This window comes from Lycorma delicatula, chromosome 5 (assembly GCF_047948215.1).
Source record: "Lycorma delicatula isolate Av1 chromosome 5, ASM4794821v1, whole genome shotgun sequence".
Taxonomy (NCBI): Eukaryota; Metazoa; Arthropoda; class Insecta; order Hemiptera; family Fulgoridae; genus Lycorma; species Lycorma delicatula.
In genome coordinates this window covers 56,758,703-56,777,191 of record NC_134459.1, presented here as the reverse complement: position 1 = coordinate 56,777,191, position 18,489 = coordinate 56,758,703, and the positions used below count along the sequence as shown (strand labels likewise).

Sequence of the window (18,489 nt, the reverse complement as noted above, 5' to 3'; positions counted from 1 at the left end):
CTCTATTTAAAATTCAAGAAATTTATGAATATTATTAAAATTTATATCATATTTATTTTAATTTTTATACCTTTATATTTTTCACTATAATGTACCCTCAGTGACTTAATTGTAAAACAGTTTCATCCAGAAAAAGATGTTCCATCCTTCCAAACAATACAAACAAAATATTTCACAAGAAAAATGAATATTTCTAATTAAAGTTAAAAATTTTGGTGAATGAACTTAAAATATCTTGATACTTTATTACACTGCTTAAAAAGATATTTTTGGTAACTGTTAAAAAAAAAAAGTTGCTATAAGCAATGCTTTATGAGCATGCATTAGTATTACCACGTTGGTTTTCTTTATTAATTCCATCAAAGACTACATACTTAACACATCTATAGTTGCACTAATGTGGCTGAGCACCAGTTATAAAATGTTTAATTTTGAAGTTATTTTCTAAGGTTGCTGATTTTTAAAATTAATTTTTTAACCTAATTAAATATCTACAATCTGCTTCCTACGAAAAATTAATAGATACAATTAATGTTCATAATACTGCCCTGAAGGAGAAAGAAAAACTCTACAGCAATTAACTCCAACTATATTCTGATCACTCTTGATGACACCCAATAACAATTTTTGATAAATGATATGAATTTTTTTGCAGTGCGTGAATAAAATATCCTTGCCTGACCAGGATTCAAACACAGAACCTCTGGATGAAACGCAGAGATGGTACAACTCTGCCACGTAGATTGACATAAATATATTAACAATTCTATAAAGAAGAAGCTAATTCTATAAAGAACGTTATAATCTTCAATTTTTTATTCACCTTTGATGTAAATTAAAAGAATATTAACTAAAAATAATTTCTTATATACACAGAGAACATAAAGTCTAATTTTTGATAAATCAAAAACTAAAATAAATTTTACTTTTTTCTTTTAAATTTCATTTATGATAGTTTTAATTTTAAACACCATTTCAGGACATCTTTATTTTCATACAATTATCAAAAAAAACCTTAGGAAAAAAATAAAGTGATGTTAATTACTTTATTTTATCACAAAACTAAATTTTTAGGGTCTGAAATCAGGAATCTGTAGTTGTAGCCACAGCTTCATAACTTCTCAAGATAGTGGTTTTTATTCAGGCAAACTTGAAGGTAAAATTAAAGTATAAGTTGAGAATTAAAAATTTCAGGAATAAGTTTGGATTTTCATTCAGTCCATAAACCTAAACATACAAAAATTAGATTTTTTCATCTTCAAATGGTACTGCAGTCTCACAACTGCAGTCTCCATTATTGTTAACTGCTACTGTAGTCAACAATAGTTATAATTATATAAAATTATAATTCTTAAAAAATATCTTGGTTTATGAAAAATATCAATTTTTACACATTTATTTATAGATAAGACACTAATTTTAATATGCTAATTATGTACAATATTAATTTTCTAATGACAAATCAAACCAAATTAATTAAATACAGCATTTTAAACATTTACATCATAATGCTTTCAAGTTGTTTTTGTATTACCATCTTCAGTGACTGAGTTTGGTGTTTTCCATTCTACTTTCAACTGAGTGTTTTGTGATACTGCCAATAAGTGTCCTAATAAAGAAAACGTTATTCTTGTGCTCACATTCAGAAGTAAAAAGAAACATAGATAAAAATCTTACAGTTGAATATAAAGACAATAGAAATAAATATTCTTGATCTCACAAATTACTTAAGCCATATAAACTATTTGCTTATAGAAGTATGATCCACAGACTATCCAGCAGACATTTGATACCTGAAGATCATGGAGAAGACTGACAGATTATTAAAAAAATTAAAAAAAAACCAGAAGATTAACAAATAAACTACAGTGGAATCATCAGCTCAGCTCCATTGTGGCATTTTATACAGTTATAAACAATAAAATATCTGATGAGTTCTTACATGTTAGCAACATGGTTGCAACAAAGAGCATTTATTGAGTCTATTCTTGTTATGAATAAATCTACACAATTTTTTCTTATTTACTAGAATATATTAATGAACTATATAATAATATACTAACAAATGCAATATTTATTATTTATCAGCTATACAAAAAATTTCATTTTCATTGAAACAAGATAATTTTATAAATGGAAAAACTCATATTTTTATACTCAGTCTCTCTAAATTCTTTATAGATCTCCTTGAAGTTTTAACATTCTGGCATTTGCTGTTTTCAATTCTGTAAAAGAAGTAATAGCACTATATCAATGTGTTAATATTAACATTTGAATACAGTAAATAAGCCTAGAAAGAAATATTTAATCAATAAAATATAATTGAACAATTCCCGTATGTTCTTCAGAATAAAAATGTTTATATTAAAAAAAAATTGTCTTAAATTATTACAATCTGGGAAAAAGCTGAAATTAGCTCTTATGATTAGGTTGAGTTAGTCATATCTCTGTAAAATGTAGTCCCTCATGAAGTGTCAGTCAAACTTTACAGCTTTTAGTAAACTAATAAATAATTAATCTGTTTAATTAAAATATTGTCAATGTTTTCAGTATATTATCACAGAATTATACAGTTATACTCATAGACATATAATTAAAAAACTTATCTTAATACATTCTACTTTTGAAAAGAAGGTGAAATGATTGGCAAAGGATCAAGGATTAAATAAAATTGTACTTAATCTAAAATCAATACTTCATTATGTATTCAGAGAATGTGGCTGTAATGAATTCTTTCTGGAATCAGCTTAATTGAAGTAAATTAAATTCTGAGACTATACCATGATTATAAAATGAAGACTAACCACAAGAAAAATGTTTTTATTAAAGTATGGATATCTTTCTTTGGTCAGTTTTGATATTAAACTATTAACCCTAACAAATATAATAATAAATTTACTCTGGTTTGGGTGTTCTGACAAGTAAGCAGAAAGTTCAAATTGATTACACAATCTCAGAAAAAATCTATTACCAAGGGTCTCAAGAGAATTATCCAAATTCAAACAGAATAACCTGTTTCATCAATTTCAGTGCAATCAGAGAAGTCAAGATTTCAACCTCTTGATTCATAAGATGTGCACAGTACTACATTCTGTGAAGTTATAATTACTTATAATGTAACAGATATTAATTAAATTAGCTGTAGTTAGAAATTTTCCTTTTTTTATTGAAATATCAGCCCACAGGATGTGTGATAAGAATGTTAGTAATTTCACACTACAAATAATTAATATTGTGTTTAAAATGCAGATTTATGCAGTTTAAAATTACATTTTTAATAAATATATTTGATGAATACCAAACTTTTAAATAATTCTTATGTGGTAGATTGTTAGGAATTAAATTATTTACTACATTTTTTCCAATAAATTTATTAATTAAGTTTATTTATTTATTGACTTCATTCATAATAATTTCTTTCAAAATTTCACTAGTTCTCCCTAAATAACCATAAAAACCTATTAATGAGAATTTTAAACAATTTGATGTAGACACTGCACACGTTTTAATCATGCTCCTGCGTACAATTTTATCTGTAATAGATGAAAATCCTTGACCACAGCAGTGCATAAGTACAACATTACATTACCTGTTTCAACTTTTGCCTCTTTTTGGCTTGTTGTAAGTTATATTTTCATATTTAATATACATGTTGAACTCTTTCTTGCTGCTTCCAATTTATTCTATTGTGATGTCTTATAATTCTGTGTCTGATCAGGTACAAATTATCAGTAAATTTTCTATAATTTCTATATTTCTGTGTTGGCTAAAACGTTCTTTCAGCATAGATAATGAATATGTTCAGTCAATTCCCCTGATGAATTGTAACAATTTTTGTTCAAACATTTTAATTTTTGTTATTTTTAATATTTTGGTTTACGTATTCAGGATAGCAATATTTAGATTTGTTTCGCCAAATAAATGTATTAACAAACATTTTCAGAACCCATAATCCTACTACACAGCCATATTATGTTCCTTTGAAATATAAAACTTCATTATTTTTATCCATTTTCTGTTATTAGTTATAACAACTGACTAGATGTTTTCTTTTGTAACTTTATTTTTATTTGTAACTTCAGTTTAAGAGTAAATTTGTATCTTCACACATTCTCATTTTAATTGAGTGTTCTTAATCTATCAAACTAAAGCCTTTGTAAATGAAGAAGACCTACAATCCAAACAAGATGATTTTAAGGAGTATAATTTTGATTTTAGGGATGAATATTTTACAAGGAAAGACTGAATAACCCACCCAGTTTTTCTGCTAAAGAAGGGAATTTGCAGTTTTTCTGACCTTGATTGTTTTTTTTACAGAAAACAGATTTATTAAAACTTCATTAATCTTCAAGGTAATGCTGCAGGTTTTATTGTGCATCATCATATAATGTTACCATTTGAAAGGTTAATTGAATTTTCATAAGGGTACCTTTTTAAATGATTTTGCATTTCTTGTCTTTTTTTAACAGTAAATGGAGAATTTCATGTTTACTTTACAAATGTAAAATAAGCAATTTGCTAAAGCCAGGAAAAAATGATACAAACTGGGAATAAACATAAAAAACCGAGAGTGAAAGAGTTGTATTTTAGACAATACAATTTTATAATACTGTAATCAATATTAATCTTCATGAAATTATTCTAGACTAGAGCAGTTCCATAATATTATCAGCAAAATGTCCATAAAGATTTTAATTAATTACATTAAGATGCAATATCATTTTCTTTAACTGATTTTTTTAACCAATATAAGATGAAAAAAAATTTAGTCTGTTTATCAACCACACAAAGTAAAAAAATAAGTTACAGTTACTAAAAAAATTAACCTGTCTTGTATCAATAATACCTTACTTCAGTTCTTGTCAGTTCACAAATTCTGTAAAATGACTTAATATTTATTTAATTAATAAATAAATAAATATTAAAATATTTTAACAGAAAAGATGAAAAAATAAAGATGTTGAAAATGGTCAGTTTATGTTTAATGAAGTGAACAACACAATATATACACTACATAAATATATATCAATTTGTCAAACCAATGTTATATATACTACACTACCTAGCACTGTATACAGCATATACAACAATGCTATATATACTGTCTATGATATTGGATTAAGTATAAGTTGTATTGCAATCTGAAATAATGAGGAAGAGGCTAGATTACAGACTTTAAAAGAATTTTTGGAATCACATTTCCAATTTTTAAGAAAATTATTCTTGATTTTTATAATTTTGTAGTAGTGATTATAATTTTTTACTTGGTAGCTTAGAACTAAGTTTTGTTACTTACTAATCATTTTCTTCTCTGTCTGAATGAGGTAAAACACCAATATAATTTTATTTTAAAAACATGATTCAAAAATTCATTTATATTACAAGGCATCATTGAAGGTAAAACTAACTTTACTTTACAGATCCTTTCCTACACATTAAAAATTCCAATTGCATTCTACTCAAATTTTTAATAAAATTTATTGATTTATAGACGAGAAACTTTTATATGCATTAAAAAATCTTAGTTATTATTACTTTCATTAGTTGTGAACTCATGTTATATTTTAAAACTAGTTCATCCTCATCCTCTTCAAGAATGTACAAAAAACTTATATCTCATCAACACCATTCCCAAATAAACTTGATTTTACATAACTAAGCTGATGAAAAATAATCTCAAACTGAAGTAATTTTATGATACAGTATTCAAAATAGAACCTCCTTTGGGCATTAAGATGTATAGATTTTGCATTCGTACTTCGTAGTTTTTTATTGTAGGAACAATGATATTCACTACATAGCTAATCCTATTCATTATATACCCTTAGGAATATAAGTTATTGTAATCACTGGTGATAGAGAGCGACTATTTCCCTTATAGAGTCAAATTTCATCAACAGTTATTTGGTTTGCTGTGCTAATGTATAATAACATACTTACATCAGTGAATAAAGCAACAGTAATCTATTTTTTCCAATATTACTGTTACGGGTTCTTGGTTTTCTTAAACTTAACCACGTTCTTTTAAGTTGATCTTTGTCTTGTACCGGGTTAGCAGAAATCACAGTGATGACTTGTAGTACATATAAAATGAATAATGAACAATTATTTTATCAGTTTTAACATATTTATTACATGTAGTTTTTTTTTTTACTGTCATTTTTTTGGATAAATTTAAAATTTAGATCACAGATCTAAATTCTAGATTCATAGATCTAATTCTTGATCTCTTTCTTCTAACTGATTTGGTTATATTTCCAGTAAATCTATTATTAAAGACAAATAAACATACAAACACTAATAAAAATTAAAAAAAAGAAATGAGGAAATAAATATGAAAACAGGGCATGTATATAGGGATCACAATACCCTCAGTGCTAGCTGGCATTAAAAGTATCATCTCCTTAACGGTTACACTAGTATGCTGGTAGTTGATATTTTATTTTAAGATATATGAGTTAATTTGTGAAATTTCAATTATTTAAAGCAAGGTTACAACCATTTAACATCTTAGATGATCTTTTGGTAAAACTCAATTGAATAATAGGAAGAAAGTTAAAATAATTGTAAATCATACAAGCTAAAAAAATCTGAAAATAAGTCCTGAAAGTTTAAAAGAAATACCTCCTATATATATAATGATATAATAAAGGACAAAAACTATTTATATTTTGAAAAGATAACTATAATACCTTGAATAAGAAGTTCCATTTGTTGCCGAGATAGAGTAAAACAATGTATATGATGATGACCAGTCTCCGCTTGCCAAGAAGTAAGCTGAACATCAAAATACGAACCATTAGGTCTTGCAGCAGCTTCACTTAAACTTGAAATCCTAAGACTAGACTGAGCTAATCGTTCTGTAATCGCTGAAGAATGTTCACAGTAAACTTTACAAATAGCCTGGCTGTGTTCACGAGGTAAACCTATTTGTTGCAGTTCATTACTTAATGCGGATTCACTAACACCATATCTTGCTGAGCTTTCCAATATGAAAACTAAAGCCATTATACTTGCTTTCATATCTTCTAGATCTACAAAATGCATTAAAAACATGAAATCACAAAAATTACAACATCTTATGAATAAATGCCTTATTATCAAATGAGAATATTTAAAAAAATTTTAAAAAGTATTTTTTTCTTATATAAACATCTATAGTCGTTCAAAATACCTGCATGACATTTTTGTTAGGTATATGATATCTTTTTAACATAAAAGAAAGCATTTTAAGATTTGATGCTGAGAACAGAAATAATTAAACAAAGAGGAAAGAAACCTTACTAAGAATTTAGAGTAATGCTAACCCCCAGTTCATTTTTGGGTTTAACATCTATTATAACTACTCACAGGGATCACATAATATGACTAATGATGGAAAACACCTTTATTTGAGCTTAATTTTATAACAGACTGGTGTAAAAAATTGATTGCAAATCATATTAAATGCTATTTTTTACATTATTTTATTAAGAGCTTATTTGAATAGACAAATTTTTTTTAATACTTAAAACATTTTTTTTAACAACTCACTACAGAACTTATGGATTTTGCTTCTAGATCTTTATAGAGCTAATTGCATTACTTATTCACCAATGGTGTTACTAATGGCAGTTGATGGTACCCATCTTGAAAAATGTTATGAAAACATTTTAAAAGAAATTAAGAAATTCCTTAAGTATTCGATTTTTAGTATCCTTTTAATAGCATATCCGATTTGGATTGTTTGTTCATTTAGTAAGTTTTTGTCAAATTTTATCTGTTCAAGTGTGTTGAGTTCATGGTTTTTATGATTATACATATAGAATTTGCATTTTCTATGCCCTGCTTCAATAACATGATTTAGGAAGGAAAACCTTTTTGAAGGTACAAAAGGCTTTAAAATATAACAGTAATGAAAAACAAACATAAAGGTATATATATCAAAATACTTGTGTGTAAATCACAAAATCTCATAGTGGATCAGGAGGTGGACATTTACATCATAGGTGGTACGATAACAGGTGGGTGTCTCTGGAGAGAGGAGATAAAGGAATGGAGTCGTGAAGGTACACAGTATCCTTTTAAATAACTATTTGTGGTTAATAAATTATTAGTTCATGATTAATACAGCCAGAGCAATAGACAATTAGGGCTAATTTTACATTAGGCTTCTCAGTGTTATTGTCTGGAAGCCTGTGATAGTGATATCAGTTTTTTAGTGATAGTGTAGTAGTGTATTTACAGACTAATAAAATAACATGCCAAAAATTCTTATAGAATAATCAGCAGCATTATCTTTCCTTAAGAGCTCCATTGACTTATCATTTTCCTACACCTCTTGCATACACAGTTCACACATTTTCCTGGCAAGTAATTAATAACATTAATTTATCACACATGGTTCCTGGAAACATAATTATATACATTTACTTGTTACTTACGACTGGTTATAGTTTTAAATTTGATAATCCATGAAACAATTTATTTCAGATTGGGTAAAAAATTACAATACTTTCTCTTCTACACCTATAGCTCTGCTGTAGGACTAGATGGGAAAGTAAAAATAATTTGTAATATAAGTTAGATTTGTTAATCTGTACTGAAATTTATAATTTTATATAAATGGATTACCTTGAAATAATACTTTGAATACATTACATATATATATATATATATTAGATCTAAATACTTTTTATTAAGTGAAGAATATTACAGAGGCCCAGATAAAATAAAAGTACAAAACAAACTTTCAGAACAGGCTATAAAATGGCAAACTCTCATCATAGTATGATTATACCATAACAAAATCAATGATCAAATGATAATCTAATAAAGTTAAAAAAAGGACATAATGTAATAATATTACCATAATAGCAGTTTTAGTAACATTAACATTCTATTATCAGCATAAATTATTAAATCTGTTGATATATATTATGTAAAAAACAACTGCTGAAAATGGAATAACAAAGAATGAAATGATCTTTAATATTATGTTCATCTGGTTTGTTTAAGTCTAGTCAAAATCTATTTAGGCTTTAATTATTTAAAAAAAAAAACAGAGTAGGAAAACCATTTAACACATCACTATGAATATTTCTCTTTATAAGGGAATCATATTTTGAATATTTCTTTTACTGAAAATTGCTTGTATTTGTTTTTACAAATGATAGTGCTTTGTAATCACATTTTAATTTTCTGAATAACAGCAATTTTCACAATATCTAATATTAACAGAGTAGAATTAATGATCATTATGTTCCATTATCTTATCACTGGCCATATAAATTTAGTCAAGTGTCAATGATGATATTTAACCTCCATTGAATAGTAAAATTTCTGCCTTTGATCTAAAAGTTCTGTATTAAGGCCTATTCAAGCTCAGCATTATTCATTATTACAATTTTTATTGTTAACCAATTGTGGCTGGATATAAGCCTACTGTTTCTAGAGAAAATAAAAAATATAGTTCCACAAAGATTATTTAAATTTTATTTCAGTATAAAGATGTGTACCTTCTCTAGGTAGCATGTACCTTGAATACGCTACACTTGTGTTTCAAAAATGACAATGAAATGGATAAAATTATTAGTGAAAAAATTCCAGAACTATGCTATGAATTAACAATGAAACATCAGATTCTAGATGGCAGGAAGCAAAGCTTTACAGTATTACATTAACTGGCCATTCAGAATCCTTTATTCACTAGAATTACTAAATTTACATAATTCTTACATACACTGCAGAATTTTGTAACAGCTTTTACATTACATTATTATTATAAGTTTAAAATCATCCAATATAAGTCTAGCCGATTGGCTTATAAGTTAGTTACACAAATCCACAGGTCATATATTCTGCAGATAGGTAAGGGTTTTACTTAAACAAGTATACACCTGTTCTTGTATATCTGCAAGAAAAATATATATTCATGGAGCATATATTTGAGATGATTAATGCGACAACATTGATCAATTATGTGCTCTTTCCTATCCATTTTTCTTTATAGTTTTCTATCTTGTTTAAAAGTCCTTGGTGGGTAGGTTGTTGTTTTTCATTAATCATTATTTTCTTAATTTTTTTTCAATAGTGTGTCCTTACTATATAGAAACTTATATGTCACGGATAACTCTGCCTGTGTTTCTATTCAAGGTTCTACTCCAATTCTGATGAGTGTACAAAAATCTCTCCCCGAGATAAAAGTACTTTTAACATAGATACAAATGCATTAGGTCCCATAATTTCTTCTAATATATACTTATATAATACAAACACATAAGCTTAAAGTGTTGTTTAAATTAAACAAGTAACAGTTACCAAATAAATAGAACATTTAACTACATTAAAATACAAACACAACTTCATTAATTTTGAATAGAAAATGTTTTTAAGTATTGTATTACTAAGTTAAATTAGTTAAAATGAATTGTGTATCTTTTGTTTTTAATGTTACTTTGCATTGAAAATAACTGAAAATTTCTAGTAACTCAAACAAAATTGGTATAATTATGAAGGAAAAATTAGGAGATTGATGGAAAGGGCCTGTAGCACTGAATCATCATACGGATGAATGGTAAGGAGCAGTCATATATATAAAGCAATTTTGCCTATCATTAATGGAATTGTACAGTTGAAATTGGCATTAACATTTATTGGAATTGTACTAATTACAAGTACACTGAAAGCTATTTTCAAACCACTTATTACATCATATTGTAATTAACAGCATCACAATTAGATTAACAGTTAATGGAGAACAAAATATTTAGAGAGAAATTGAAACTGTTCAACTATCATGTACATAATTTGTCTATCATCTCTGTTTTTTGTCTTTTTATATCCATTTTTGGATGAATTTGGTGGATTTTTATGGTTGAGTACACTTCCTAACACCAACTTACAAGAGGGAATGTATCATGGAAATTTGTAGCATGTGAAAAATGCCATAATTGGAACCTAAGATTTGCAGATGAAAGAGATATATCGCCGCATTAAACTTATGTATCAACTTAAATTAAATATTAGCTTCTGTTTCCATTATTAAATTTTCTTTGTTAAGTATTTGATATGTTATTTTTAAAAAGAATCCTTCTTATTAAATTCTGATATTGCAGTTGTATTTTTAATAAAATTGAGATGTATAAAAAAGTATTGAAGTATAGTGATATGTAAAAAGAAGATAGTGCCAAGTTTAATTACAATTTGAAAGCTTGTTTCAGCTAAAAATAAAATGCTGAGAAAACAGAATATTAAGCAGTATTTGCATAATTATTGAAAATACTATTTTATTAAATTTACATGAAATACTTGTATTTTTGGTTTTACTTTTGGAAGGAATCTTCTACAACTTCATAAAAAACGAGACATTTTGAAGAAGACTATTTTCAATGAATAATCAGTAATTTAAACATACAGACAACAATGATTTTCAAAAGAATAACCAAATTTGATGTACAAAGATGTTTAAGATTCAATGAAATAATAAATTTCATTTTATTATGCTGTAACTTGGAACTGTACATTGTTGTGATTATACAAATAAATAAATAAATAGGTATTTTTAGATGTTACCTAAAATACATATATTGAATTTTTTATAACCAAAAACCAACTTGAACAACTCGAGTACAGAATTACAAAGTAAATGAAATGACACTTACCATATTTTTTTCTTTTCTTTATTCCAATAGCACTTTCGTGGGATCCCGGATCATCAGTTGTATATAAATTTTATAAAAAGATTATATAAGATACTCTTATAAAAGCAGCAACAAATGGCAACATGTTTTTAGATAAAAATAGATATAATCAGAATGTATATAGATAATTTCAAATCCATCATTAATATAACACTGGCTGGTCAGGTTTTAGTATAAATTTTCTAATTATTTTATTTTTAAATTTAATTTTAATTTTTAATTCTTAACTGATGTCATATTAAAATATATGTGGTTATTTTATTTAATTGACTTCATGTTTTGTATATATGATAGTAATTTTAATATTTTAATTTTTATTCTAAATTCTCGTTTTTATGTTTGATATGTAACGTTATATAATTTATATACAACTGATGATGTGAGATCCTGCAAAAGTGCTACTGGAATAAAGAAAAGAAAAAAAAAGTAAGTGTCATTTCATTTACTTTGTAATTACTTTGATATTTACTTTGTAATGTACTTGGGTTGTTCAAGTTGGTTTTTAATTATAAAGAATATAATATATTGGTACAGAGGAATATGGGTCTTGTAAGTATTGACTTTAGGAAAAAAAATAAAAGAATAAAAAAAAATATATATATATATTGAACAAGTTGCCCTGTGTGTCAAATCACAATTAATTACTTATAGTTTAAGAACACCCTAAACACATATATAAAAAATAATAAGATTTGATCTCACCTTTATTTATTTCATATTTTCTTGAATAAGAAAAGATTTTAAGACATAAAGGTGAGATCAATCTTATTATTTTTTATATATGTGTTTATATGATGGGTCTTAAACCATAAATAATTAATGTATATATATATATATATATATATATATATATATCTTTTCTTTTTTTATAGATAATTATATAATTTATGGCTTATTTTGGCTAGTCAACTGTAATAATATTCTCAAGCTACTTTATTCAAAAATTTTTTTGTAATTCTTGACAGAAGGAGATTAGTATTTTGAAATTTCCAGTGCCAAATTTCATTACTCAGTTTTATTTTGTGTAGTGTCATCATGATTCAAATAAGAGAGAATTACAACAAACTTTAAGTTACAAAATTTTTTCATAAGAATGAATTAAAAATAAATTAGCATATTAATGACTATATGCCCATACATAAAAATATGCTTTTTGTAGAGGATAACGACAAATACACATGTATTGTCAAAAATTTATTATATTAATATGGATCAATTCATATTCATATAAAATGTTCAATATTTTAATGAGAAGTGGTTTTTACAATAATACAAAACTGGTTAAAATAATACAAAAAATATGGCAGGTTGTCCAACAAACTAACAAAAACCCCCACTGAATAGACACATCAATCCAAGTATCAAACATTCAAAAGACATTACCACATACAACTGAATCAATCTTAAAAATCACATCAGAGAAATTGGGCACTCATGAAAAGATATTAATGATAACATGCTGATTTTACAAAAACAATAACTCAATACAAATTTTAAACATGAAATTTAATAACATAAAAAATACTGTACATACTAAATGAATAAATGCAACACAAATTTAAGTGTGCTAGTTGGCAAAATAATACATAGGTTTTTTCTTTATCATCTTGAAATAAGCAACACTGGTAGTATCAAAACAAATTTTTTTATATTACCTATTTTTCTTTCATCAAAAATGAAACTTGCAGCGTACATTAGTACTTATAGTGATACTATTTAATAAATTATTTTTATATCTTTTAAATATGATCTAAGTTTAGATGCCAACTTACCTAATTTTGCATCAGCAGTCAACTTTTTAACTTTTGTGAACTGAAACCAAAAACACAGAAATGTATAATAGGCAAATGTGTATTAAATATTAATTATAAAAAAACATTAAGGTAAATTAATAATAAAAGCAGAATCATAATCATGGGCAAATGTATAAACCAATGAATGTGTTGGCACAGTGGTAACACATTAGCTTGTACAACTGGTTCAGATGAGTTGCAGAGGTGTTTAAATTAGCATAATTTTAAATGTTCACACAGTTATCACTAACTTAATATCATCTTTTTTAATTTTTTTTAATGAACATATTAATAAATGTAAATTATGTATTAATGGAATTCATATACTTCATTCAAATTGTTTATTTATAATTACATTCATTTTATTCTAATTGAAAAATAAAATATATTTAAATTAATTAATTTTAAATATATAAAAACAAAAAAATAACTTTTCAGTAATGTTAATTAAAATATCAATGACTTAAAAATGCTTTAAAACAAAAATATACTAAGAAAAATATTTAACTACTTGTTAAATATTTTTTTAGGTTAATGAACTTACTGTTGTATTGTTATGTAGCTAAAGAGGACACCTAAATTTAAATATGAGTAATAATTCTGATCTCACATAATGTGTAAATGAATCTATTCATAAATTCATTCAGGTTGCCATGGTGGTTAATCAATAGTAAAAAAGGAGACTAACTGTTTTTCAATCATATAACAAAGGTATGTAAGAAAGCAACTAGCTGAGTGGGATTTGGAAAATTTCCATTAAGTTCTTATCATTACTATTTCATGAACCGGAAGTAATTATAAAGTTGTATTATATTCTGACAGTAGTATTAAATGTTAGTTATAACTTTTAACCAGCTATGATTCTTAACAAATACAATATGTAAAAAGCAAAATTGCTAAAGGTTTATAAAATTAATGATTTGTGGAAAATAAATCTGTACACAGCTCAATATAATAAAAAAATTGTTTAGGATTCTATTGATAAACTGAATGAAAAGACTTTGTAGAAAAACAAATGCTATATATTTTTTTTATAATCAACAGTAAAATAAATAAAAATGTTTCAATTATTATACAAAAAGATAACAGCAGAAGTAAAATTAATCCATTTTAAACAATAAAATTTATAAAAAATAAAAAACTAACCTAACTAATAAATTTAATGCAGAACATATTAAAAGTTTAAATAATTATAGTTACCGATATCTAGACTTTTAAAAATTCATAAAGATAATCTACTTTTTCACCTACAATAATTTATATGAATGCTCTTTGTATGAAATTAGTAAATCTAATTAGAAAAAAATCTGAAACTTAATATATTCAGTAATAAGAATAGCACTGAATTACCATAAAAATCAAAACAAATAGGCATATATCACAACAATAATTATTTGGTTTCCTATGGATTAAAATACGATTATGTATAAAAATATTTCAGTAGACTTACAATAAATATAATATACAAAATATTCAGTGAAAATAATATAAATGAATCCATCATTTATGAAGTAATACCATAATTAAAATTCTGCATAAAACAAATTATTTTTCATTTCATTGTAACTACAGTTTACAAGAAAACTTAACAATGAGCTCACATTTAAGTAGTATAATGTCAAAAGTATTTTTACAATACATGGAAAATATAATAACTACAAATATGATAAATATCTGAAAAATGAAATTATGGATTATATATGTTGACATTTTAGTAATCTACAATAAGAAATTAATCTAGAACATTACATAACTCTTTAAAAACTAAACAGTTTTCATAAAAATATTGAACAAACCTTAGAAATAGAAATTAAAAATAGATTCCAATTTTTATATATCAGAATAAAAAAGGATAAAAATAAATTGAGGCTGAGTATATACTGAAAACTAACATTACCAGTAAATAATAAAATAATAAATCAATATACCCATACAACCAATTAATTAGTAATATTTCTGTAGATGATTAACAGAGCCATAAACTATATAGAAGATAATAGAATTAATATAAAATTAAATCTAATAAAACATATCCTAACTGAAATAATTATAATATAAAGGATATAAATGACCTAAATATCAATTTAAACATAATAATACAAAATAATAGTAAATAGATTTCTAACATTAAAGGAAAAAAGAGAATTTTTATATCCCATTAAATTACAATAGTAACAGGTTTAATTATTTAAACAAAAACCATTAAAATAATTATATGATTCTTTAAAACATACAATAAACATTAGTTAAAAAAGTATTTAATAACAAATCTATAATATTTACAACAAAACAGGATTTTACAAAATAGATTGTGCAAAGTGAAATTGTAAAAAAATTGTACATTGGAATGACAGACATTTTCTGGAATGTTTATAAGCATTATAAATATAGTAAATAGAAATCAAATAATTGTGATCATATTAGAGATGAAAACACATATCTTCAAGTATTGATAACATGTTTAACAATAAATTTAAATCCCTTATTCTCAAAAAATACAGCAACATAAATGTTTAAAAAAATAAAAACCAGCTCAATAGAAAATAAAAAAAAAACATAATTAAATGAACACTTATTTTTATTAACATTTCTACATGATGTGATGTTTTTCAGCAACGCCTAGAATTCTCTTTACTAATCCCAGAGGTATCAGGAAACTTAAATCTTCGGACTTCAGGATACCCCTTGAAAACTGATGAATGAAAAAAAAGTAAAATGACAATGACTGACACTGCATTTAATAAGTTGTTTTCTATAGTTAACTGAAATTGTACAATACGTGCATTCTGTAGTATGAATGCCAATTGAGTGTGTCAATAACCATAATGCAAAGTAGTTGATAAGACTGAAAATAACATTAACAAAAAAGTAATAACAAAGTTACTTTGTAATTAAACAGTTTGGTCAGACTCGGAGACATATGTGAAATAGGAATGCTTTATACCAGCACTGGGTAGTCCAGGTTGTTAATTATTCATTTTATATATATATATATATATATATACAGAACCTTTATGCTTTTGATTTTGATACTGAATTAAGTTTATCTGTTCAGCAATGCATGCATCTGTTCAACATTGATATGACAGGGACACATATCTATCTATTTGAATAATTAAGTTATTTAAATCTAATAACCAAGTAACAGAAGGACTGCTGCTATACATATATTTCATTCTACAGGAAGCACAAACCTTTTGTTTCTCAGATCCTTTTAGAACTTACAGTAATATGGAATATATTATTCATAAATTGCTTCACATTCAAATTTCTCTTTGTACTGAAATACTTTTTAATGCAACAAGAAAAGGGAAATAATATTTTCTATACTTTATGCGACTGCAGACATTACATAACTATAGGAATACTTTTCTTTTCAAATAAGCAATTTTTATATTTCTAACAAAAACAAATGAACAATACAATGCAAAAATAATATCTTTTATATTAATTTTCTTCAAATGATACTATTTTTTAACCGATTGTAAAATGAAACATTGGAACAGAACTACCATGTAAATGTTTAATCAAATAAAAACTATGAGGCTTACATTTACTAAAATAAATCTAAACTAGCCTTCGTATTATTAAGAATTTATACTTTGGACTCATCATGGAGACAATTTTCAAGGTAAAGGTAAGTCGCTGATCTTTGTGGTGGAGTGGCAGCTCCTTGGTCTTTCATTCAGAGGTCCTGGCTTTTAATCACAGGCAGGTATGACATTTTTCATATGCTACAAAATTTCCATGTCTTATTCCCATGCACAAGTTTCAAAGCTTAAATAATGAATTAATCATCCAAAAAAAGTGTGCAGAATTACAAACTATGCAGGCTCATTTCTTAAAATAAAGCAAAACTATTATTGTAAATTAATTAACTATTTAATAATATAATTATTTTACTTATGATAAGACAATTTATCTACTTTGAAATTAAATCAAGGACTCAAAAATAATATCCAAATATGGTCTTCTTGAGAGTAGTTACTTCTGATTTTGTACTTGTTTGAGTTATGATAAATTATATTTTTGTTTGGTTAGTCTTTTACACTCATTATTATTATATTTTAAAAATATTTTTATAGATTAAAGTACAATTCTGCATAATTACAATTTATAAAATTATAAAATTCTGTAAAATTTCTTAATAATTGTGTATGTGTGTGTGTGCATACACACACACACACACACACACACACACGAGAGAGAGAGAGCACTCTGATATTCAAGAAATTCAGTTTAACAATTTAGGCTCCAGCTCCAGTAAGCCCAAAAACCTTCTTCTTCTAAGCCAAAAATTAAAATAAGATTAAAAGAAAGTGAAACTGTTCACCACTTAACAAAATCTGCCACTCAAAAGTAGCTATCGGAAAAAAATTATATCACCTTTATGAAGTCAATTTTTTATGGAACTTCTTAGGTTGTAAGAAACAGTTTTTAGTATCATCACAAAACTTTCCAATAATATTTTTCATCTTGTAGAAATCCCTTAAGAATAGATACATTCAACCTTTAAGCATTATTCATATTGTAAGGAATATGAGAGCCAAGAAATCGGCACAATAGGATGAAAAGTTTGATTAGCAATTTTTTAAAGACCTTCCTGAAGATTTCTCCCCCTCAAAAAATGGCTAACTAGCTTGGATTCCGAAGTGCTGAGAGTAAAAAGATTTTTACATACAGGTTTTATTTCAAAGATTACAAGGAGGTCTTTGGTACTGTACAACATTCAAAGTTAAAGGCCTTTTCAAGGAAACAGTAATTTAAGTATATATCATGTTTATACAAGTGGCTGAAATGTAATGCACAATGGAACATAAAAACAAAATGTTGCATAAAGCAACAAAAGCTGCCACCTTGTAGTTTCATTCCCCTAAACTAAAATTCCAAAACTCATTAATTGATGTCCTCTAATTTTCTGTCAGTTGCTGTTGTTTTGAATCAAGTATACCTTGCTGGGTCAACGAGTCTAAATCAATGTACACTGATAGAATTTTTAACAGCAGAGAAACTAA

The 18,489-nt window shown here is 25.7% G+C and overlaps 1 protein-coding gene across 8 annotated transcripts in view; it reads right to left on the bottom strand.

The window, feature by feature from the left end:
* Positions 1-967: 967 nt before the first annotated feature.
* LOC142324971 (COMM domain-containing protein 4) overlaps positions 968-18,489 on the bottom strand; it is a 454,946-nt gene continuing 437,424 nt past the window's right edge. For all 8 annotated transcript variants that reach the window (XM_075366153.1, XM_075366152.1, XM_075366155.1 and 5 more), the window contains 3 exons: positions 13,454-13,493; positions 6,693-7,034; positions 968-2,225 (listed from right to left, as the gene is read on the bottom strand). In XM_075366153.1, the coding sequence (XP_075222268.1) occupies positions 2,176-2,225; positions 6,693-7,034; positions 13,454-13,493 (432 nt within the window). In that variant the 3' untranslated portion in view covers positions 968-2,175. The remainder of the gene's footprint in view (positions 2,226-6,692; positions 7,035-13,453; positions 13,494-18,489) is intronic.